The sequence below is a fragment of the Lobosporangium transversale genome (assembly GCF_002105155.1).
Source record: "Lobosporangium transversale strain NRRL 3116 chromosome Unknown BCR41scaffold_51, whole genome shotgun sequence".
In the NCBI taxonomy this organism is placed as follows: Eukaryota; Fungi; Mortierellomycota; class Mortierellomycetes; order Mortierellales; family Mortierellaceae; genus Lobosporangium; species Lobosporangium transversale.
The window spans coordinates 50,868-73,920 of NW_019029029.1; the positions used below are offsets into that span (position 1 = coordinate 50,868).

The 23,053-nt window shown below is 40.2% G+C and overlaps 7 protein-coding genes across 7 annotated transcripts; all 7 read right to left on the reverse strand.

The window, feature by feature from the left end:
- Positions 1-183: 183 nt before the first annotated feature.
- BCR41DRAFT_400597 (putative NADH dehydrogenase 22K chain precursor) lies at positions 184-962 on the reverse strand (the record flags this gene model as incomplete). The annotated part of the gene is made up of 3 exons (XM_022029152.1): positions 184-255; positions 401-533; positions 718-962. The coding sequence occupies 3 exons, from the start codon at positions 960-962 to the stop codon at positions 184-186; spliced, it is 450 nt and encodes a 149-aa protein (XP_021876989.1).
- Positions 963-3,538: 2,576 nt separating this feature from the next.
- On the reverse strand, positions 3,539-4,952 carry BCR41DRAFT_374492 (RNA polymerase Rpc34; the record flags this gene model as incomplete). Its single annotated transcript, XM_022026874.1, has 4 exons — positions 3,539-3,922; positions 4,067-4,388; positions 4,504-4,574; positions 4,890-4,952. 4 exons carry the CDS (start codon positions 4,950-4,952, stop codon positions 3,539-3,541), a joined length of 840 nt encoding a protein of 279 aa, XP_021876990.1.
- A 157-nt stretch (positions 4,953-5,109) lies between these two features.
- Positions 5,110-6,839, reverse strand: BCR41DRAFT_327699 (putative 26S proteasome regulatory particle subunit Rpn8). Its single transcript, XM_022021666.1, has 4 exons — positions 6,460-6,839; positions 6,208-6,300; positions 5,881-6,059; positions 5,110-5,741 (listed from the first exon to the last, which is right to left on the reverse strand). Exons 1-4 carry the CDS (start codon positions 6,686-6,688, stop codon positions 5,208-5,210), a joined length of 1,035 nt encoding a protein of 344 aa, XP_021876991.1. The 5' UTR covers positions 6,689-6,839; the 3' UTR covers positions 5,110-5,207.
- Positions 6,840-11,256: 4,417 nt separating this feature from the next.
- BCR41DRAFT_312390 (armadillo-type protein) lies at positions 11,257-13,542 on the reverse strand (the record flags this gene model as incomplete). Its single annotated transcript, XM_022021084.1, has 2 exons — positions 11,257-11,765; positions 11,886-13,542. 2 exons carry the CDS (start codon positions 13,540-13,542, stop codon positions 11,257-11,259), a joined length of 2,166 nt encoding a protein of 721 aa, XP_021876992.1.
- A 1,937-nt stretch (positions 13,543-15,479) lies between these two features.
- Positions 15,480-16,700, reverse strand: BCR41DRAFT_187156 (hypothetical protein). Its single transcript, XM_022019791.1, has 3 exons — positions 16,257-16,700; positions 15,710-15,977; positions 15,480-15,530 (listed from the first exon to the last, which is right to left on the reverse strand). Exons 1-2 carry the CDS (start codon positions 16,592-16,594, stop codon positions 15,893-15,895), a joined length of 423 nt encoding a protein of 140 aa, XP_021876993.1. The 5' UTR covers positions 16,595-16,700; the 3' UTR covers positions 15,480-15,530; positions 15,710-15,892.
- Positions 16,701-17,726: 1,026 nt separating this feature from the next.
- On the reverse strand, positions 17,727-20,562 carry BCR41DRAFT_361857 (guanine nucleotide exchange factor). The gene is made up of 9 exons (XM_022025621.1): positions 20,409-20,562; positions 20,180-20,278; positions 19,966-20,042; positions 19,622-19,798; positions 19,375-19,500; positions 19,098-19,279; positions 18,619-18,972; positions 18,367-18,497; positions 17,727-18,266 (listed from the first exon to the last, which is right to left on the reverse strand). Exons 1-9 carry the CDS (start codon positions 20,479-20,481, stop codon positions 17,740-17,742), a joined length of 1,746 nt encoding a protein of 581 aa, XP_021876994.1. The 5' UTR covers positions 20,482-20,562; the 3' UTR covers positions 17,727-17,739.
- A 40-nt stretch (positions 20,563-20,602) lies between these two features.
- On the reverse strand, positions 20,603-22,456 carry BCR41DRAFT_187185 (hypothetical protein). Its single transcript, XM_022019792.1, has 5 exons — positions 22,221-22,456; positions 21,428-22,078; positions 21,180-21,309; positions 20,959-21,085; positions 20,603-20,842 (listed from the first exon to the last, which is right to left on the reverse strand). Exons 1-5 carry the CDS (start codon positions 22,368-22,370, stop codon positions 20,683-20,685), a joined length of 1,218 nt encoding a protein of 405 aa, XP_021876995.1. The 5' UTR covers positions 22,371-22,456; the 3' UTR covers positions 20,603-20,682.
- Between the last annotated feature and the right edge of the window lie 597 nt (positions 22,457-23,053).

Here is a 23,053-nt window from a genome sequence, read left to right on the forward strand (position 1 = left end):
CCAAAATTCAATAACTAGGAAAATCTTTATCAAGTGGTTTTTCTTCTTTTTTGTTTCCCTTTTTCTTTTGTTATCCAAAAATTCAAAAATCGAAGATATAAAAAAAAGTGAGAGAGGAGTGTAAGGAGAAAAAAAAGAAAAAGGATGAAAAAGGAAAGAAAATGAGCCTATCCCTTTCACTGTCTAGTTGTAAATAGTTTTCTCTCGAAGATGAATAGGGGTGCCTGCTGCATCAGGAATGACCTTCTCGAGTTTCTATTGTAAGTTCATATATTTTATAAAAAAAAAAAAAAAAAAAAAAAAAAAAAATGGATTAATAGAACTATTCACTTCACTTCAAAAAGAAGCTTTATCTCTTCTCCTTCATTAAATAAAGTGTTTGTGGATACGATGACATTACAAGCTTTGAAAAAACACATTCGTTAAAGGTCCTCTCGGGCTTGCGGCATGCATAGTAATGCTGGTTGTGCTTTTCCAAACACTTGTAATGCGCCTCCCATTCCTTTTCACAGTTCTCCCTGAGCTTCGTGATCCTACAAGTAAAAAAAAAGAAAGAAAGAAAGATAGAACCATTATAAGCTCGTATCAGCAAATGTTTTATAAAATAGGCAATTGCCTCAGTAAGCAGCAATTGACTTTTAACTTCTTTGTGTGAAAATGTACAAATTTGTTTATGTATTCATATCCATAAATATGAAAAAGAAAGGAAAGGCTTACAGGTCCATGGCACAACGTGTGACCTTACGACCCTCCTTCAGACAGTGGGCTGGATCGTTGTTTTCTTCTTTACAAAGCATGAAATCCTCATTATAGTCCTTGCAATAGGCTCCGATGAAGAAAGCAGCCGACTTGAGAGGTGCAGACGTTGCACCCACCTCTGGATGGGCTGCTTCTTCAGGTGCGGGAGTAGGGTCAATAAACTTGCCCGTGGTGAGGAATGAAGCTTCACGATGAGTGGCCATTGTAACAGCTGGATGATTATAAATTAAAAAAATAAAAAAAAATAAAAAGAATGGAGAAATGATATTTTTTTCATGTGGTAAGCATGCCATTGTATATCATGATAGTTTGATCCATTCAAGACGCGTGTTGACTCCTATGACTCCTATGACTCCTAGATCTCTTCCTGCAGATACATACAAAAAGGTTGAAAAATAAATGGGCGATTCCTGCAAGAGAATGAAATAAGAAATTAAAATATAAAACTAAAAAGTGAGTGTTTTAATTCCTGCTGCGTTGCTGACCAAAGAAGGGAAAAGGGTGAGTGTGTGATAGGGTATTTGGAGCCAGATCCTGGTCGGCGACAGACGTGATGTTGGATAATGAAGGTATCGCTCAAAGGAAATAGATCAGTTCGGAGGAGGAAAGGCTTTTTTTTACGGATGCGATAAAAACCACTTTCGAAGACGCTCTGTATCACTTAATAGCGATCTCTGATTGGCTGAAGAAAATAGTGAAATACTCAATCTCTCATTCCACCCACATGTTGAGTGTTCCTGAAAAGTCAGAGCTTCCAAAGTTCTCTCTTTCTAGATTCAATAGTTTAACTGGATACCAATATACTACAACAGTATTCGAGAGGCTACCCCAAGTAGGGCATTAATCTATTTTTATTAAAGATCAACTTTGTATTTCTACTTCTTGATGCATATATTACTGCTGTTTATTGTGCTGCACACAGCGCAGAGGCTTTCTGTATGGCTTGTACTACTTCTCACATCTCGATGCTTTCTAAGCGAGCCATGCCTCGTCAGTAGTGTCTAATAATCTGCCTTGCTCAGTCGCAGATACCCTAGAAATCTCAGGCTCCTCATGTACCAGCTCCTCTAAAAGCAGTTGTTCTCAAAGCTCTCAGTGTCCAGGATAAAAAAGAACCGATATAAGGGAGCTCTAACGCTGCTAGCCAATATGCTTGCAGAGCATTTTTCGTCGAAATATTTCAAGTCATGTACACCGCAGAATATCCGAAACAGAACTTGTCTCTCCATTTCCTCAGTTCCTGCAACTATCATAGCGACGAAACTCCATGCTAGGGGCCATTTCCCTTGTCATAATGGGTAGAAAGGCCTTGCTTTTCCTGATTTCCCATCCAAAGATGTGTGTCGAAATGAGTGGGTCTTTCCCCTTCCTCTTCTTTTTAACCGTTATGGCGTAAAGGATATTATGGATATCGCCGTAAGCAATGAAATCATCACTTGATTGTGGTTGGTTTTCATCCTCGTCGCTTAAGAGCATCGTGAACTTGGTATGATCCATTGTTTATTGGTTCATAGTTATAGGAATCGATATGCCCCTTAGAATCATAGCCCTGGTCTTTGCTTGGTCGCTTTGAATTTGCATTATATACCGAAGTCATTTTTGCTGCATGGCTTATGGTTATGCTCCAGGAAATACTCAATTCGGTAGACAGTATTAAATCAGGATACGCACTTGCATTTGATCGATTTCTTTGTTATCCTGCGATGCCAGACTTCCCATCAGACACTCGCCCTTTGACCACTTTCTAACTCCTTCTACAGTGACAATAGTGCCTGATTATAACCTCACCAATTCTCTCCTTTACGGCCTCATTGGTATATTTGGCGGTATCTGTGGAATGAGGTCGAGACTTGGCATGGGGCAGAAAATTGGTGCCAATGCAGGCTTGGTATCATAGCCACCAATCATCTAAATACGTCGCACTGAGGGTAAAAGCCAGATAATGCTTCTTGTACCATTTAAAGCTATGATCATCCTGTATTCCAAGTTCCTCAGCAGCTATAAGAATATATGAATCAAAAAAAGGGTTTTCTTTGCTGCATTCGTCACCTTCTTCTAGAGTTCCATATCAAGATCTTTTGCAGATCTTTGATTATTTTGGCATCGTCATCACTGCCATCCCAGCATTCCACATCGCCTGTCTTTCCAGCAGCAAAAATGGCATCACCTCCAATATCATTGTCTTCAGTGTCGTCACGGTCATCCATGCATATTTGCGAAATACTATGTTCCACCTCCTTACCTTTTTGTCTGCACTATCGCTACCTTCGCTAAATCTGACTCTATTTGACCCATGATCAAGCTCAGCTAGGCGAAGCTTCTAAATTAAATCAAGTCAGCTCCTGATACTAAAAACACTATCACTACTACCATAAGAAAATCAATCCATCGGATTCTTTGTAATGCTCGATATAATTCCCAAAAATTTCTCATCATGAATCTCATACGAATCTAATTGATTTACTTCAGGAATAATTGTTGTTTATGAATTGAAGCCGCTGTAAATCGGAGCCAAAAATTGATTGACATGATAAGTGTTCTAATCTCTTAGTGTATTTCAAAGTAGCAGGGACCTTGTACATTAAGGAAGGGCTTAGCACTAATAAAATACAAGGAATGTCCAGTAGAGATTGGCAAGTACACGTTGGTAATTAAATATTTTAGTCATCCTTGTGTATAATTTTTTTTTTTTTTTTTTTTTTTTTTTTTGGCTTAATTAATAGATGTAATGCTATGAATGCTATGGTTTTTTCATTTTTATGGCGAGAAAAAAGTGTAATCAGAAATCCAAATCAAGCCATTTTGCATAATAGGCACAGCCTGCAGGATTGACAGGCCCATCCTCCGTGCAGAAATCAGCAACAGGACACACACCACAGGGACAGTCCTGCCATGCAGACTCAACCTTCTTATCCCGTATAGCCTTATAAACCCAATCCGATTCTGTATCTCCGTCTTCATCATCCCAATCTTCATCTACTTGTGCCATAAACCGCTCAACCTTGCCATCGTACACTAGAACATCCAATAACATCGTGATATCATCCACACTCAAATCCACTTGACTAATCCTCTTTTCCATGATATGCTTGCGAACAGCTGCGGCAGAAGGATAAGCTTTATGAGATGGTGTATAGATCGAACTAGAGTCTCTTGGATACGACTATTACAAATTTATAAAGCAGTTCGATATAGTTGTATTAGGTGCTTTTTTTTTTCTCTTTCAAGTTCACACTCAATCAAAAAAAAAAAAAAAAAAAAAACACACACACACACGCAGACTTCAAGTTATCATTCATCCGCATACCTTTATAAGAATAAACTTGTAACACTGATACGTCAACTGCTCAACAAAATCCACATCCAATTCTTGATCTGTAAACCATGGTCCTCCCGTGACTTCGACAGAGGGTGTCAACTCCATTAACATGTACAATTTCCTGGTTGGATGTTTGACTGATTTTATAGCCTTAACAAGTGCTTTCTGCTCCAGCACTCTTAAACATCTTTTGATCACAGCCTCATGTAGATTTGTCTTTGCTTTCAAATGTTTTGTCCAAATGCCCTCGTTTCCAGAAGATCGAATTGTGTTGTATACAACTTGTTCCTCTCCATGTAATGCGCCTGCTCTAAATATATTCACAATATTAGAAGGAAAAAGAGAGTTTACTCCAGTTAAGAGGAAAGTAGATTTTTAGTCGAAATAGATATTGTCATGTGGATCAAGCCAAAAAGAAAGCTTACTTTCCAACATCTTCTTTCTTTAATGCCTTATAAATAAGTTCGCCTCTGACTTGAAACACCTCAATGTATCCCTACAGATCATCACCAAGAGTAAAATAAATTCTTAATTTGTGTTTATAAATATTCCGGAGTCAGGAACACTTTTTTTAAGAAAAAGAAAAGGAGTACCTTCGTTAGGAGCGAATTTATAGCAACTCCTGTGTCTTTTGGCTCACATTCTGCGTGAAGTGCTAGAAAATCTATCGTTGTCAGTCCCTATTGCAAGTCCAGCAGTAACATTATGAGCAGCGGTTGGTATCATTTACAAATAGTGTTGATAATACTGGAATAGGAGATTAAACGCCTGCCCTTGCTTCAAAAAATAATATAAAGTAAAATAAACCTACGTTATTTCCTGCTTTTAAGCACTCGTTGTAAAAGAGATCTTCCATCCCTTGAGTGTCGGCCATTGTATACAATGTATGAAAATAAATGAAATGTAGATGTCCTTTGATTCCTGTAAAATGCTGGTATTATTTGTTTGGAAATGAATTACCTTGTTGGTATGCCAACTTTTACATGCAAGTCAAAAAAAAAAAAAAAATAGCATTGTGTAGCAGTTGGTGGCTTTGAATTTAGTTTTTACTCCATTCTGTGAGATGGTTTTTATGTAAAATGTGTATGTTACACTATGAAAAAGAAAACTTCAAATTGGCATTTTTTTTTTACTTGGTTGCTTCTTTGCCAGGTTTTACATCCTTAGTCTCCTTTCCTTCCTTAGCATCTCCTTCTGAAGTTGTGTCTTGTTTTCCATCCTTATCAGCATTATCCAGTTCCTCCTCTGCTCTCTTATTCTCGATCTTATTATTGATAAGATTGTGCAATGCAATGACAGATCGGATCAATGACGACAAGTAAATCACCAACAATTGATCGTTTGTCTTGACGGAGAAACTCTTGATTGTGTCTGGATCCTCAAGATTTGGAAGACGATTGAAAATGTCCTGAAGGTTGTAGATAATTTGATGGTTGATCGGTAAGGATCCTGCAACAACCTTACCTAGGTACTCCTGGATCTCTTCTAATCTCTGTTGCAAACCCTTCAGAGAACGCAGCTGGTCTCCAACACGGGTCGAGAGTGTACCCACAACGTTATCCTTGATATCACGCAACAAATGCTCGACTCCAATCTCCTCTGCCTCCTCTGCTTCAATTTCCGAAGGAACATGGACAAAAGTCTTTGTCGTGGCAGTTCCGTCCTAGCATTAACAATATATCCAGAGTTATGAGATTAGTCTTTTTTTTTGCGTATGTTGTCACCCAATAAGCCCTTTATTGATTCACCCCAGTCATAATACACAACGGTATTAAACAATAACAATAACAATAATAACTTACATCACGAATCTCTTCGACTGCAAAGTAAGCATCAGTTGGGATCTCCAGATCTGTAGGCTTCACATCAATGATGACGAGTGCTGGGTTGGGCGTGTACTTTTTGAACAATTCGTTGATTTCAAGATCAGAACCGCGTAACTTTGGGCCACTGTGATACCAGCCGACCATACGCTCCTTTGCTAGCGTTTCATTAGGCATAATCGAATCAACCAATAAGGAGATCAATAACAATATGTGTTAGATTTCATTTTAAAAAAATAAAGTGGCGTTTTGAACATGTCAACTATTATTTTTAAAAAAAACACGTTTTTCATAGTGGCCACTTACCATTGACTTTACGGAACATATCGTTCATTGCTTCAACATAGTTATGATCCAAGAACCAAACCGACGGATCTTTGTCATCTTCCTCAAAGGGCACTAGTAATATTATATTTTTTTTAAAAAAATAAAATAAAACGAGGGTCAATGAAACAAAAGCGAAGTATCAATTGCTGATCAGGTCGGGATTTCTAATATTCCATAGACAATCACGTAAACCAATCTATCAAGGTATCTTTTCCTTTTTTTTTTCTTTACCTGCGAAGCTGTTGGCAACATTAACCTTATTTCCATTGGCCTGACCCAAAAGGACACCAAGAGCACGCTTTTTTGTATTCTTAGCTACACGATTATAATGGTCAACAACAGAAAGAAGGACCAAAGGATGTACTGTCACAAGCGAGTTCTGGACCACAGCAGCAGGAGTGTTGTTGCTGTTGTTAGCAGTGGCGCCGGCCGTAGTAGTTGTGGATGTGGTAGGTGACATGGTCTTAAGAGTGCAAATGGGCTTTCTCCTGAGTCGGCGCTAGTCTTTTCCAAAGTTATTTTTACTGGATTCTGGCTGTAATGATGAGTAAAAGGGGAATCCGGTCAGCGAAAAATGAAATGTAAATGAATGATGCGTCTTTCTCTTTTGGCATGTGCCTATTTCCACGCGTGCGTCAGTCCTGCTTGCACTACGATTATATTTTAAGCAAAATGGTGGCTCAATTACGTTGCAAATGTGGCTGAACTTTTTAGACTTTCGACCAAGAGCTCGAACGAATCTAAAATCTGCACAGAATATCGAACTGGACGGGGATGATAGAATCCAATGGCTGCTTGCCAGCGGCTTTATGAGCATGAGCAGCTAAATTCAGTGAGCGTATGGATAGCGAGGACCTGACAGAAGCATTTTTTATTTATTTATATGTATATTTATTGGTAAACAAACAGTCTTGCTATTACAGCTTTTCACCGTTGTACCCATGCTTAGTAGAAATAACCAACAAAGCTACCTTCACCAATGACACCAGAATGGGTGAGAAGATCAATAAAGTATTTTAAAGGGATTAGGTAATATGCAAAGCCTGCATATGTTGAAGATTTGGGACCCAGTTCAACGGATCTCTATCATAAACGCGACTCATCTTCTGAACAAGCCAAAATTTGCACAGCATCCAAATAAAGTATTTCTTTTGATTCATAGGCGAAAGCAACAAGGAGATCCGTTACTCACAGAATAAAAGGAAACAAGAACAAACATCAGCCATCAAAAGCAAAAGTCTGCTAGAGATGAGGCCTGAATCAAGTATACTTCATTAGAGTAGAAACACTAGATCTTTATTTCCGACCATCATTGGCTATATGGTAACGGCAGGTCGTGTTTACACCCTCGTCGTTATAAAGACAATAATAACAAAAAGATATGAAAGAACAGTTAGTGCAAGTGTTGGATTACTCCTATGAACCATCATGTAAATCATATACCAATCAAATAATAATAGCACATCCACAGATATACTTAAACTCTTGCCTTTTTTTCACAAGTGTTCGAAAGCGAAGGTGTCTAAACGTCCTGGAGACACGCCTTTGAGACAGGGTCGGACATCTAATGGTGTAGTCTTTCTTGCTTTCTTGTCCCGCCCTTCACTTTTGTTGGCCTTTTCTGCTACTTCTCTTCTTCGTTGGTACTTTTGTTAACTTCTTTTTTTTTTTTGCATTTTGTTGTTTGGTGCTTTCTTTTCTTTCTTGTACTTTCATTGACTTCTTGGTACTTTTCTTACTTACCTAAGACTGTCGCCCTACCACCCTATACAGTCCCTTACCCTTGAAGAAAAAAAAAGAAAAAAAAAACCTTCTTTCCGGTATTTGCTTTCTTTCTTGTACTTTCATTTGCTTTCACTTTCTTGCTATGCTTCCGTTTGTTTTCTTTTCTACTCCCTTGCCATGCTTTCGTCTGTATTCCTTTAACGCTTGTTATCTTTTCACCCATTCTCCTTTGATGGTTCGCTTTCTTGCTATCCTTTGATGGTTCACTTTCTTGCTACACTTTGGAGATTCATTTCCTTGTTATCCTTTGTTGGTTCACTTTCTTATTATCCTTTGCTGGTTCACTTCCTTGTTATCCTTTGATGCTTCACTTTCTTGCTATCCTTTGATGGTTCGCATCTTTGTAATCCCTTGATAGTCACTTCTTTGCTATTCTTTAGTGATTCACTTCATTGTTATCTTTTGGTGTTTCACTTTCTTGCTACCCTTTGGTGCTTCACTTGTTATTCTTTGCTAGTTCATTTCCCTGTTATCCTTTGATAGCTACTTTTTTGCTATCCTTTGGTGCTTCACTTTCTTGCTATCCTTTGATGGTTCACTTCCTTGTTACGCTTCCATATTTTATCCTTAATGCCTCACTTGGTTGCTATGCTTTCATTCTTTCCTTCCATGCTTGAGTTTCTTGTTATGCTTTCATCTCTTTCTCAGTCCTTCACTTTTATTATCCTTTCCCATGTTTTTCGGGACGCATCTCTTCCGTGTTATGTTCTGTTATGCTTTCCTTCTCGCTTTCCCTTTATTCTCTCATTGCTTCGTTTCCTTGTTATTTTTTGATTTGCTTCTCTCGACGCTTCACTTTACTATTCTATCCTCTGTTCTCTTTCGATGCTTCACTTGTTACGCTTTCTTTCTTTCTCGTTGCCTCACTTCCTTATTTGTTTTCCTTGGCGCTTTACTTTTTTTAACATATTTTCATGTGCTTCTCTTCGACGCCTCACTTCCCAGTTATCCTTTCCTTTGTTTCCCTTCAATACCTCGCTTTCTTATGTTGTCTTCATTTGTTTTCTCCCCTTCTTATTATAACTTCCTTTGTTTTCCCTTGTGTGTGTATATGTTTTTTTTTTCCTTGTTATACTTTCATTTGTTTCCCTTCTGTGCTTCCCCTCTTATTATACTTTCATTATGTGCTTCTATTTCTTATTTTGTTTTCTTTTTTTCTTGTTTTCACTTACTCTTCCTATGTACTTCACTCCCTTAGTTTATTTTCATTCGCTCTTTCTCAATGCTCCTTCCTCTTTCTTATTTTTCTTTCTTTTGTTGGTTACTTGCCGCCTCCCTTCCTTACCATACTTTCCCTTACCTCGTTTTCTCGCTGCTTACCGTCCTTGGGGGTTACTTTGCCTTTGATATAGTACGGGGACAAAGAGTGTGTAGTTTAGTATAAAGTAGTGAGGGCAGGAGAAGACAACAGCCGTAGTTGAAAGAGAGTGGGAGATGACATAAAGAGGCACATGGAGAGGCAGAAGAAGTGTTTGCGCGTGTGCTTGTGTGTGAATGTATTTGACAAAGGGCTGCGGTTGAGACTTACTTTTCAAGAGGTAGAGAGGCGAAGAAGTGGAGAAGTGAAGAGGTGGAGAGGTGGAGAGGTGGAGAAGTGGAGAGGTGAAGAGAAAAAAAAGAGCTTAAAAACGAGAGAAGAATGTCTTTCTGCCCAATCCCCTCGTTGCCACCATTTTTCCTTATCTTTGTTGAAAGCGGACAAAATGTATCCTAAAATAGGCAATAGTTAGTCGCTATAAAAGCAAAAGCATCATCCGTCCGCACGAAGGGTCGATGTCATTGCCACATGAAACAAAAAGAATATTGTAAGTGAAGGCAGAGAAAGGTTAAATTGCGGAGAATTAAACAGAATAGCAATGAAAGTGTAAAATTGAAGACCCTGAAGGGCCTGCAGACCTTGGATATAACCAAACATTGATATCTCCCTCGACACACACATCACATTGCATATTTTTTTATGTGTTGCTTGTTGTTGCTCTCTCTACCCAGCAGACTTGTGATTTCAACAAGATAGTCATAACATAAAATAAGACAGGCTTGCTTTTGGGACATGGGCCAGAAAGGCGATGGGCTCCGTGAAAAGCATCTACCAGATACTGTAGCAGATCAGAACATACAGACACCTCCGCTTTCGAACACTTGTGAAAAAAAGGCAAGAGTATAAGTATATCTGTGGATGTGCTATTATTATTTGATTGGTATATGATTTACATGATGGTTCATGGGAGTAATCCAACACTTGCACTAACTGTTCTTTCATATCTTTTTGTTATTATTGTCTTTATAACGACGAGGGTGTAAACACGACCTGCCGTTACCATATAGCCAATGATGGTCGGAAATAAAGATCTAGTGTTTCTACTCTAATGAAGTATACTTGATTCAGGCCTCATCTCTAGCAGACTTTTGCTTTTGATGGCTGATGTTTGTTCTTGTTTCCTTTTATTCTGTGAGTAACGGATCTCCTTGTTGCTTTCGCCTATGAATCAAAAGAAATACTTTAGTTGACTATCCCTAAAAAAGACGAGTCCATTCACACTATTCAGCATCCACACGTTTGTATATGCATATATTCGCTGATCTCCTTTGGTGTGCCAGCATTCAGTCATTTAGATTTTTCATGTTCAAAGAGTAAGGAGAGAAGATAGTATAGAAAAGTAAGCGTACGGTATGGACATGTAGAGGCTTCCTCTACAAAACGTCGGATAGATCTGTGTGTTCTCCCATTGTAGTGATTGCCTGTCTTCTTTCTTTATTGGAGCATTTTATCGCCCAGGTATCGCTTTTTCTAATTTGTCTTCGAGCGGAGTCTTTCTTTGACAGATCTTCTCTTTTAAGGAAGCAGGTCACTTCGCTCCAATTCTTAAATTACCGTTATTAAATTATACATCTATGTATTGATGATACTTTTTTATTGGGTGTCAACATGTTGAAACAAAAATTACAAGCTGAAAGATAAACTGGATATGGCTGAAAATAAATTAGCCGTTACTACATGATATGGTTAATGATTAATATGCTGTTGTTGGCTGCTTGCACTGCAGCCTTCTTTTCTTCTTTTTTTTTTTTTTCCTTTTTTTTTTTTTTTTTTTTTTTTTTTTTGCACAAGAAAAAAAAGCAGAACGGATATAAAATGTGAATTGGATATGATAAATGATAATGAAGACTAAAATAAATGGGGATGGAAATGAGAGTATGAGAGAGTGAAGGAAAGGCTACAAATATGTGTTAAAGAGGAGTGATCTAGGATTTAGCTTTGGCTGGATCCATACCAGCTGCTTCGAGGAGTTGTTCTGTGTATTTGTATGCATTGGGAACGTCGATTGCAGTGTCAGGCAGGAACTCAAGTGGGTTTGTAAAGCCTTCTTCAAAATCTTCTGGTGTCAAGACCTTCTCTGACAACAGCTTCTTGAAGATGTCGGCGATACTATCGACATCTGACTGCTTCATTTCCATAGCCTGAGTAACAAACACTTCGACAAAAAGTGGCCGATGGGAATCATCCAGTTCCTTGACACTCAGCAGCAATTCATTCACGTCCTTCAATGATAAGTACTCCTTCAGCGTATTCTGGATACTGCGCTCAGCCTCTTCCTTTGTCTTCTTTGGAGCACTTGGCTCCTCTGCTTTAGGCTCCGCAACAGTGGCGGCTCCTTGATCAGAAACAGGTGTCGAGCGAGGCAGCAGCTTCAAGGGCCTTCGTTCAGCAGGCTTTTCAGCATCAACACTACTACGACGATCACTGCTCTCTCCTTCCAAAGCGCTATAAAAAAAAAAAAAAAAAAAAAAAAAAAAAGAAAAAGGAAAAAAAGGTATTAGATAGCTTATTCTTACCAATCATAATACATAGTAGTCTCGATGGATATTATCACTCTTTGTAGCAACATACGCAAAACTGTTTGTAGAGCTGAGTTGGCGACTAGCTTCATTCTGAGAAGCAGCCTTGGCCTCGCCACGCTTTCCCTTGGAAAGAGATCCAAAGACAGCGTTACTGGGTCCGAGACTGGGCGGACCACTAACCTTGGAGCGACTGGTGTTTCCGAATGAAGAAAGATCTCCAGCTTTCTTGGTCACAGCCGGTGCAACAGTCGACCAGCCATCAGCGCCAACTTGAGGAACGCCACCCATATCCTGGCGAGCATCACCAGAACCACGGAAGGAGGGGCCACGGTTAAGCTGCTCACGACGATTAGGCAGGCCACGAGCACCGCCAGAAGAAGCCGTGCGACGCATCATCTCCTTCTCCTCTTGCTGTCTGGCAGCTTCTTCGTGAATGGCTGCAATGGTCTTGGGACCGGCTGCAGCACGCCTGTTGACCCACTTGTTGGCACGCAGATCGATGACGTCTTGAACCATAAAACGAATACGACTAGGAAGTTTGTTGTTCTTGGTCAGTTCAGCCATGCGGAAAAAGTAAACATCCATGTGGGGCTTGGCCTCAGGTCTGTCAAGCTGCAATCCGACAGTTGTCATAAGCTTGCAGAGACCCTCAGTCTCTTCTTCTTCCGGCTCTTTGACGTTGGCCAATAGCTTCTTCACACACTCATGCATAATCTTTTCTGTCAACATATTAAGCTTGAAAAGCTCTCCGATAAAATGGATAAGACCCAATCCTTGACGCTTAGCCTTCATGAGGATATAGTACTCATCAGACATCAGATCAGGACCATCCTTGTCGTTGAGTGAGACACCGCCAGCAGAAGCCTTGTCTTTCCAGCCACGCATAAAGTCTTCTTGGCATCGATGAAGGAGATATTTGCGGAAAAGCTTTCCTCCATTTGAGCCTTCAACAGTAACGTCCTTAACTTCGGGCGTGATCTTATCCATAAGCTTCTGACATAACATTGCATAAACACTTCCAAAATTGGGCTCATCCGTCGCCTTTTCGAAAATGAGCTTAATGCAGTGCTTCAATGTGGTTCCATCCTTCTCCTTGGCGCTCAGATTGGCAATTTCAAGGACCTTGTCCGAGATACTATCAAACTTCTCAAGCGTAAGCTTATTGAGCAGACCCTTGACCTTGCGGGCAACAACGTCCTGGGAAATGGGCTCATCAGCAGAAATTGTGGCGGGTACTGAACTGGTGCTCACGTTAGGGGTCCATGCATTCTCAGTCTTCTCAAGAGGAGCAACATCTGCAAGAGGAATTGTCAATGCAGGTTCTTGATGCATACGGTCGCCACCGCGGCCCTGTCCACCGCCACCACGCTTACCGCCGCGAGAGCTGCGCTGTGAAGGAGGACGTGGCATACCATTGTTTCGAGGCAAAAAGCTATTATCGCTGGGTGTTCTGTGAATGCGGGTATCACCACTGGGGTTGCGCATACCCATAGGCATACCCCCGTTGAGCTTCATGTTGCCAAGATTGAACGAACCCATAGGTTGAGTAGGCTTGGGACGTGCATTACCCATGGGGGCACGACCGCCACGCTGTGAACCACCAGGCGACTGCATGCCTCGGTCATTACCATCGGCGCCCAGGACATCAAATGGAGGTAGGGAAATGGGCTTATCCGTGCAGACATTCATGAATTGCATCAAAAAGTTACGGTTGTATTTGAATTTGCCCTGGCCATCAGCATTAACTGGTGATTGGATATGAGATGGATATTCGACATTATTAAAATTTTCAATACGTGCTGATGGAGTTGGTGTGGGCGCAGACACGGTGCGAGCGAGGTCAACAGAAAGGCCGGATTTGGCAGAGTCTGCTGGCTTTGCGTCGGCAGAGGCAGTCACTTCGGTCTTCTCTTGCTTAGCCTTCTCTGCAGCGAGTTTTTCAGCCTCGGCTTTCTCCTTGGCCTCTTGGTCAGTCTTTTCTTTCTCAAGGCGAGTCTTTTCAGCGGCAGCCTTCTCAGCAGCAGCCTTTTCAGCAGCAGCCTTTTCAGCAGCAGCCTTTTCAGCAGCAGCCTTTTCAGCGGCAGCCTTTTCAGCAGCAGCCTTCTCAGCAGCAGCCTTTTCAGCGGCAGCCTTCTCAGCAGCGGCCTTCTCATGGGCAATGCGCTCTTCCTCTTTGCGCTTACGCTCTTCCTCTTCTTTGCGCTTACGCTCTTCTTCCTCTTTGCGCTTGCGCTCTTCTTCTGCACGTTCTCTCTCGAGACGTTCCTTCTCTTCTTTTTCCTTGCGCTCACGCTCTTCTTTCTCTTTGCGTTCAAGTTCTTCTCGTTCCTTACGTTCGCGTTCTTCCTTCTCCTTGCGTTCTTGCTCTTCTTTCTCTTTGCGTTCACGCTCCTCCTTTTCCTTGCGCTCCTGTTCAGCACGTTCAGCCTCAAGACGCTTCCTCTCTTGTTCTTCGCGAAGTCTTTTTTCTTCAGCTTCCTTGGCCTCGCGCTCTTGACGCTCCTTCTCTTCGCGCTCCTGACGTTCCTTTTCTTCCTTCTCCTTGCGAGCCTTCTCTTCCCGTTCACGCTCGTCAGGGCGAACAATCTTGATGGCGTTCTTGCCGGGAGGAGGGGTAATGATGTTCTTTTTCTCATCATCGGGACTCTTGATGTCGATGACTACAGGGTTCTTAGATGCCTTACTCTCGCTTGTGGAAGAAACAGCTGTAGGCACAGGCACCTCAGTCTTAGTCTCGGGGTTGATGATGGCAATACGTTTCGAAGCTGGGGGGGGAGTGAACGAAGGCGCGGCAACATTGAAAGGTCTGGCCATAGTGGGGCGCTGTTGAGGAGCAATGTAAGGCATCTGTTGCTGGTACATCTGACTTGGATAATAGTTTTGTGCAGCATATTCGGGATGCATATACTGGAAAGATTTAGAGGACGAAAAGAGTATATACTAATTAACAGATGCTTCGATAATTCAATTTTAATCCCCTAAAGACTTGGAAAGTAATAGAGTACGAACTTACGCCGAATCCTTGCTGAGTCCATGGTTGCTGGGGATGCATGCCGTGGTGTTGTGCCTGAGGGTTCATGGGTCCCATGTTATGATTCTTGATAGGACGCTGAGGAGTGAAAGGCGCAGCACTAGCCTGGGGAACACTCATGGCTGGCATCATAGGACCCTGTGAGAAAGTTGATTGCACTTGAGTGCGGTAGTGAGGAGGCTCATTTGTGTGTGCTGAAGAAGTTGAGTCTGTGCGCCTATGAGAGTGATGACCATGAGGCATTTGTGGATGAGAAACATGTGGGGGAATAGACTTGTACGAATTATGATGTTCAGCAGAATGAGATACAGGCTGTGCGGCTTCCTGTAAAGTCGCAGCAGGTGTTGGTGCAGTAGCAGGAGTCTAAATAATCGTGATAATAATAATAATAGATGTATAAGAAAGTTCGGTCAATCTTTGTTGCTTTTTCTGTAACATATGGATCGAAATGCTGTTATATTGTGATCAATCTCTAAATTGTAAAGCTTGAATAGACATACTTCTGATTTAGTAGGGAGAACTTGTGAGGCTGCAATGCTTCCAAATGTCATGCCAGTTGTGGGAGCAACAGAGGTAACTTCGGCCACAACTGGGGGCGTTGATCCGGACTCTGGCTCGTTGATTGATCCAAAACGGATGGATGCAGCTGCAATCATGTTGAGAACAATGTGATAAAAAAAAAATAAAAAAAAAAAAAAAAAAAAAAAAAAAAATAGTAAGTGATGTAAACTTTGTGGATATGACCTTATTATTCCACATATAATTTTTTTTTTTCTTTCACTGTCAACAATATACTGTAACATGCTCAGGATTTAATTTACATACCTGGGCTGCCAGAGACAGAAGAGGATGAAGGCAAAGGAGAGGCAACAGTAGACGTAGGCTTTGCTGTAGGGTAGCCTTTTACAGCAGCAGCAGCCGTGGGAGCCTGTGATCTCCTGTTGTTGGCACTATTGATGTCATATAGAAATAAAGGAGAAAGAGTTCAGGTCATATTCATAGTAAGCGTCATGCTGTCAAGTTGCACATGTTGCCGAATGAGAAAGTATATGTTTGTATGTGATGGTTTTCGGATAAGTAGTTGATAGAAACACTAAAGGCAATAATAATATATCATTGATGAGAGTGATAAAAAACAGTGAATAGGCCACAGCAAAGTCTATTCATATTTTTTTGACAATCAGCCAAAAAGGAAGATTGATCTCATCCGATCTGTGCCATCCGCAGTAACAGTCAAAGAAGGAAATAACAAACACAACGAAGCGGACAGGTCATATGCAAACAAGACGAAATAAATCTCACAAAAAAAAAGACGGAAAGACAGAGAAGAGCATAGATCCATGAGTAATCAAAGTAAATTTTTTTTACGTACACATGATTAGCCTTGGCGGCTACAGCAGAGTAATTGCCATTGGCAGTGGAGGGAGTAGCTGGCTTTGAGGATGGCTGCTTTGGTGCAGAGACGGATGAGTTATTGGTTGTTACTGCACCCTGACTTCCTGAAGAGGGCGTTGTGGCAGTCGAGGAGTTCTGTGATGCTACTGGTGTTTGTACAGAGGGTGTAGTAGACTGCTGTTGTTGTTGCTGCTGTTGTTGCTGTTGTTGTGTCTGCGTTGGCGGAGGATTGGCTTTGTTGGTGTTTCGCTGGGCAGCGGCGGCAAAGCTGATGGGTGGAGTACCGGATGTAGGTTGAGTAGAGTTCTTTTTCATAATAGGTGATCGATTAATACATAACCCACGGGAAGGGAGTTAAGAATGTAATGGATTGAAGTGAGGCAGGAGAGAAAAGTGATGGATTAAAAGAAGAAAAAAAAAAAAAAAAAAAAAAAAAAAAAAAAAAAGAGAAAGAAAAACCTTTTTATTTGCGAGAAGAGGGGAAGAGAATTATAAATGTCAAAAAAAATAAAAAATAAAAAAAAAAGAATAATAAAACAAATAAACAAAAAGAAAAAGAAAAAAAAAATAATAATAAAGGGTGGATGGTAAAGATTAAAAAGGTGAAGAGAAGAGGGTGGAGGAGAGAGGAAGAGTAGAGTGGAAGAACTTTTTTTTTTACTTTTTACTTTTTACTTTTTGGATGGCGTATCTCTTCCAAATAACTGTGCACAGGCTTTTTTTTTTTTTTTTTTTCAAAAGCTTGGTTGAGTGATGTGTGGATTTACAGAAATCAAAGTTTTTTTTTTTTTGCTTTGTTTACTTTTTTTTTCATTCACAGCCTTTGCTTTGGAATTGTGACGCAAGGGGCACGTTCGTTTTATTTTTGCCCTTGCACCACAGGGAGAGAGATGATAGAAATAGAAGAGAAAAGGAGGAGTGCAGTATTTTGGGGTTTGTGTGGCCAGCAGGGGCAATCCTGGGTTCTGTTTCAACATGCAGAACAAGTAATTAAATAGACTCTGTCTTAACTACATATTAATTACAGATCATCTATTGTTATCGCATTAACTTCTCAAAAGGAAGAAGGGGGTAATCAAAATAATCGATCGTGAACAACCAACACAGGCTTCTTACCACGATCACACTCATTCATAAACCTGCTCCTGATCTCTCATTGCTTTATGGGTAAATATGTAAATATGCAAATATATCCCTAAAACAGATGCAGCTACATGGCATAGCAAACATTGATCCACATCCATCCGAAAAAAAAAAAAAAAAAAAAAAAAAAAAGGGGTAGACGTAATAGGTCGGAGGCCGTTGTTTGTTTGATCCTGTTCTATCTCTCCTTTCAATTCACCTTTTACTTTTCATCACTTTCAATCTCAATTTCTCTGTTTCAAAGGCTTTATTTTTTATTTTTTTATTTATCACATTTCAGATAAAAAAAAAAAATAAAAAAAAAATAATAATCGAGCTTATACTTTTCCATAGAGTCTCTCCAACTCTTCTTCTTCTTCCCGTTCCCGCCTTTCTTGTTCATCGTAATATCGATCACGCTCCCTTTGTCTCAATCCTGCTTCCAATGCTGGATTACGTACATCCATCACTCCTGTCCGCCGCATCTTGTCAAACATATCCATCAGCTTGGCTGCCTCTTCTTCCTTCTCTTCCTCAGTCATATCTGCCATCGCAGCCCGAATGACTGACGGGTCTGGGTAATAGGCTCCCGTGATCGGATTAATGCTGGAACTAGAGAAACGACGACTATGGGACGTATTCAAATTGGATGTTGCTGTTGCCGTCATCGTCGTCGGAATCGTTATTGTTGGAACAGCTGTAGTGGCTGAGGATAATGTAGATGATGACTCTGAAGGCGTTGACGAATCTTCATCCTCGATCTCTTCAATTTGTGCTCCGTTGACAGATGATGGAACACCTAGATTTCTATTCATAAGGAATCCAGCTGCATTCCCGTATCCCACATGCCGTGTCAGAATGGCAGCTATGGTTTATTAAAGTAATATCAAAACAAGAATCATGTCAATACATCTTTGATCAGCTTTCTTTTTTTAAAAAGATTTTGTACGTGATCAGTAACTTACGGTCTTCATCACATAAAACAAATAATAATTGGCTGACAGTTTCCTTGATACGCGGAAATCGTACCGAAGTCATGCGTCGAATAAGTCTCGCTGAAAACGAATCGCCCTTATCCAAGGGTTTTGACCGATCACTAAAATGTTTTGTTGGATAACAATAGCTTCAGTCTGTAAAATCCTAATCATGATCCATATTGATGGCTTTTTTTTTTTTTTTTTTTTTTTTTTTTTCAGTAAATAAACTCAGTAGCTTACACATCATCTGGTAATAATCTAGCCTTCATTGTTGCCTTGCCTTCGCCTCCTGCTGCAGCAATATTAGTCAATACAATAACCAGCGGTGGCACAGTCTCATCTAGTTCAGTTCCATTGCTTAGTCCATCCGTAGAAGCTTCTTCGTCCGTGTTCAAAGAATGTTTGAGAGTGTCATCTAAAATCTGGATTAAGACATTAAGAAGCGTCGCCTGTTGAGATCGAGTTATAAGAAGCGCTGAAGCTGTGACAGGGAAATTGAGAAGTACGTGGATGGCATGAGAGTGTGGCGGTTCTAAAGGGTTCGGACTTGATGGTGGGATGGCAGTCAATATAGAGACAATTGTTGGAAGTAAGCTTTTTTTTTTTTTTTTTTTTTTTTTAAAAAAAAAAAAGAAAGAAAATATTAGCTTTTTGCACGTAGTTCTGGCATACTAGGAACATATTGGGAGCATATTAGGTATGGAGGGGAGGATACAAACCTCTGAAATCGTTTTCCTGTTGCCTGAATCTGTTCCTGCTCTGTTAATTTGGTCTCCGTACTCCGTTCAACTTTGGGATCCATAAGTATTAGATTAAAAAGGTATTTCAAAGCCTCACTGAGTACCATAGATTGTACAAACACACTGCCATCCGGTGATCTCGCCAATTGAGTCTTAAGAATCTAAAAAAAATAAAAAAAAAAAAAAGAAGTGAATATGCCATTATAATACATCTACCTTATATCTGCATCACTTAATCGTGTAATTACTAACGTACTATGCCCAGATTATCCACAGCATTGTTCTCATCGAGCAAGCTTTTAACAACCGAGGTTGCATCAACAGTCATCAAGAATAAGATACGACAGAAGAGGAACTGAGACTCATTAGAGAGATGGGGCCGCTAAAATGCATTTATTGTTTTTCAAACAAGAAGCATATACAACAAATTAATATCAGGAACAAGTGTATAAACATTTTAGATTCCTTCGTCTTGATTTTTTTTTTTTTTTTTTTTTTGTTACCTTCAAAATTTGACAGCATTTGACGTGGCCCTCAAGCCGCTCAAAGATAGGTTTGGTTGAAGGTTTGAGTAACAAAGCATTGGCGAGACATTTCAGGGCCTCTTTGGAACTAGGCTTGTCAATTGTGTCCTCAGTTGTTTTGTGAAGTCCAGAATGATACATTAAAGTACGAATCCCCTATACGCGCCACAGAAAATAAATTTAAAAGAAAGCGTTAAACGAAGATAATTCTATTCTGAAACTGCTGAATGGATAACTTTAACGTGTACATGAATGGCATTGTTGCAGATGCTTGGAGAACTCAGTTCTGGAAGAAAGCAACTAGCAATTAATACAAATTTTACCTCTTCCGTGAAGATGCTATCACACCCATCCGTTGACCTGCCCAAAGTCTTGAGGGCTTGAAGAGCCAGCGTTCGTTCTTAATGATGATATATTTGTATCAAGTTTAGTATAGAAATGATAGACAGAGCATTGGCAATTTTTTTTTCAGACGCATACCATGTCATATCCTATTTCACTTTTTAAGAAGAGAGAAGGATAAAAAAGGGCACTCACCTCGCTCGTTCCAGTTTCTAGATATACTACCCTCCTTCAGGTCATTCACGAGGGCATCCACGACCTGCCGACGTTCGGAAGAATCAATGGATATGTTGCCTGATAAGGAATGAGAACAAAGTCTATGGTTAATGTTACGAGTACTTTGAGTTTTATTACTTTATTGTTTTTCTAATTGCATCATGCAAAAAAAAAAATAAATAAAAAAAAAGATGGTGGGACAATGTACCATTTATAAGACTCTGCAATACAAAAGTGACATTTCTTCCTATTGAGCGTTCAGTGATGGTGTGGTAGGCCATTTTAATATACTGATTGAGATGAGAAATTGAAGTCGATCAAGTTTAGACCAGAAGAGATGAGACGAATGAGACGAGGGAATTCCGCGGGGGAAAAAAAAAAGGTTTTTATAAGGGCCATGTGGGCGAATTAAACAAGGAATATTTTATTAGACCAATAAATTTTGGATATTATAAATGTATATTTCTTTAATTTTAAATCGCTTAGAGTGATAGCCTATTCATATCAGCATTTGCTTGCATCCGAAGGGCAGCAATACGTTGCTCTTCCATGTGTAACTGTGCCATCCTGTGCTGCTGAACTTTAAGCATTTGCTGCGCTGCCTGAAGCTGTTCCTGGTACAACGTCCCTGCGTTTTTAATGCTAAAGTAGAGAGGAGATGGTGAAGGGGGAAAAAGAAAAATCAGGGTCTTTCTCAATTATACCAGAGTAAACACAATTGGGGTCATAAAAAGACAGCGATATGAAATATAACTTACGTTCCCTCAACAACTTTTGTCAAGAGTTTCATTGGTCCGGCAATAGGGCTGGGAACATGGATTGTACCTGGTAGCTGTAAATTGTGGAAAACAGGAATCTTCCGCATAGTGACCCGCAAAATTTGATCTAGAAAATTCGTTAAAAAGTGAGATTTTTGCACTTTGCGAAAGGGGGCTCTTCATTTTTGGAATCAACAAAAAGATCTTTTTTTTTTTTTTACCATTGTCAGCTTTTTTGCCATTCAGATTGTCAACAGCTGCCTGTGCGGCAGCCTTTCTGGCATAGGTGACTTGTGAGAATCCATTCAGGCAGATACAGGACCGGATCTCACCGAAGCGGGAGCATACAACCTATGGTGCATTATGTAAAATGATATAAAATTTCAATTGTAAAGAGGAAAGAAAACAATTAATAACAAGAGTATTTCTACTATACTTTCGAAGAAAAAGCTGGGGTCTAGGTTCATACCTTCACATCCTCTGTTGTTGTTCCAGGATCCAAATTCTCGATTTCAATTGTGGCTGGTCCTTCAAGCTTAGTGTTCAATTCTGTTCCTTGTGGTGCAATGCCCTTGATAGAAAGTGGGCCATCATCGATATCCATTCCTCCTGCCGATGTTTGGTGCGTAGCCTTTACCACATTTTCAGAATCTGTCCTCATAGTCTCCAGAGACGAAGACGATTTCTCAACTCCATAGTTGTTAATTTCCATTCGCGACGTATTGCTACTTTGGTTGTTTGACCTGCTATTAGCATCATTATCGTTTTTATCCTCATCCTTACTGGGGATGGTCGGCTTTATATTGGCATCTGTAGTCCGTTTAGAACTCGAACTTGGTCGATAATAATCTCCACTACGATATACTGAGCGTGGACTACGGCTCCGTATACTGCTGTAGGATGGTGTGTATGAGTCGCCTTTTCTTATTGATGGCGTAGTTGATGATCGAGATGTAGATGAAGAGTCAGATTCAGTATTTTTTTTGGCTCTGATCGCCTCATGGTTGATAGCAATGAGTTTGATAGGGCCTGTTAAGGGCAGATATCTTGAAGTAAAAATCTCTTTGACTGGTGCCATGTAGTCTTTGTAGCTCTCAGTGAACAGTGGACAGCTCTTTCCCTTAAAGACGTTGTAGACATAGAGGAAGAGGTAGAGGCGAAAGAGAGCGTTTGAGGTGTTAATAAGAAACGACCAGCTTTAATAAACACAGCCGCCTTAGGTGCTTTTACACATTCTTAATTATGAAGGCTATAAGACATACAGAGTTTGGCTTTGATATCCGTCCTGTTGTGGTTCCTTTGAGAACCGACCTTGACCTTGGCTTTGAGCGAATAATGGGGTCATACGTTTTCTTCCCTGCCAGTTTTTTCGCTGCAATGATGTCGTCCAGACTCTGATCGATGTGATCCATTTTTAAAGTAAAGTGAGTATTGAATGATGAGAAAGAATGCAAAAACGAGAGAATGATAGAATGGAAGAATGAAAGAGTAAAAAAAGAGAATGAAAATAAAGAACAAAAAAAAAACAATAAAAAATGTATTTGAACTCAGTCATTTGTCCTGGAAGCTTCGACCAAACAGCTTCCACACATTTACGCTCGGATCTGTATCTGTGTAGGGACTGTCTGGGCTCAGTATGAAACCGTATAGACATCTAAACGCTGCCAAATGCTATTGACAACCCTACGCTCCTTGAACAATATTGCACTTTCCGAAGGGATGGATCAGTGCTTTGACAAACATGCATCCTTTGATGGTTATGTCGCAGCCCATGGATCGAGAGAGAGCGCTGGAAATATATGAAAAGTGGGGCAATGTGTATTTACTGATAACTGGCGTAACTTCAAAAAGCTTAGCTCAGGGAACAAACTCTGCATCTTCCAATACATATAAGAGACAAGGATATCTATTCTGCGTCTCAGTAGCTGCCGCAACTCTATTGAAGTGTCTTAAGGCATTGTTTTGCATCACATCTCTAGAGTTGACTGACTATCAGTCAAGCTTTATTGTTTTAAACGATGTAGTGAACTCTGGCGATTCTAACTAGTTCCTCTGGATGGTCATTCAAGAAAAACCAACCAATTTTGTTAATTAC

Bases quoted from the DNA above. Each gene is read 5' to 3' on its own strand.
- BCR41DRAFT_187156 (XM_022019791.1), bottom strand. From the start codon at position 16,594: ATGAAAAAGAACTCTACTCAACCTACATCCGGTACTCCACCCATCAGC. The intron at 15,978-16,256 runs GTACGTAAAAAA...TATTGCCTTTAG, and splicing joins GCCGCCAAGGCTAATCATGT to TGTTTCTATCAACTACTTAT.
- BCR41DRAFT_187185 (XM_022019792.1), bottom strand. From the start codon at position 22,370: ATGGATCACATCGATCAGAGTCTGGACGACATCATTGCAGCGAAAAAA. The intron at 22,079-22,220 runs GTATGTCTTATA...AACGTCTTTAAG, and splicing joins GGATATCAAAGCCAAACTCT to GGAAAGAGCTGTCCACTGTT. The intron at 20,843-20,958 runs GTAAGTTATATT...TCTCTACTTTAG, and splicing joins ACAAAAGTTGTTGAGGGAAC to CATTAAAAACGCAGGGACGT.
- BCR41DRAFT_327699 (XM_022021666.1), bottom strand. From the start codon at position 6,688: ATGTCACCTACCACATCCACAACTACTACGGCCGGCGCCACTGCTAAC. The intron at 6,301-6,459 runs GTAAAGAAAAAA...TAATATTACTAG, and splicing joins TGTTGCCAACAGCTTCGCAG to TGCCCTTTGAGGAAGATGAC. The intron at 5,742-5,880 runs GTAAGTTATTAT...TGTTAATGCTAG, and splicing joins CAGTCGAAGAGATTCGTGAT to GACGGAACTGCCACGACAAA.
- BCR41DRAFT_361857 (XM_022025621.1), bottom strand. From the start codon at position 20,481: ATGGCCTACCACACCATCACTGAACGCTCAATAGGAAGAAATGTCACT. The intron at 20,279-20,408 runs GTACATTGTCCC...ATTCCTTATCAG, and splicing joins ATTGCAGAGTCTTATAAATG to GCAACATATCCATTGATTCT. The intron at 20,043-20,179 runs GTGAGTGCCCTT...ATCATCATTAAG, and splicing joins TAGAAACTGGAACGAGCGAG to AACGAACGCTGGCTCTTCAA.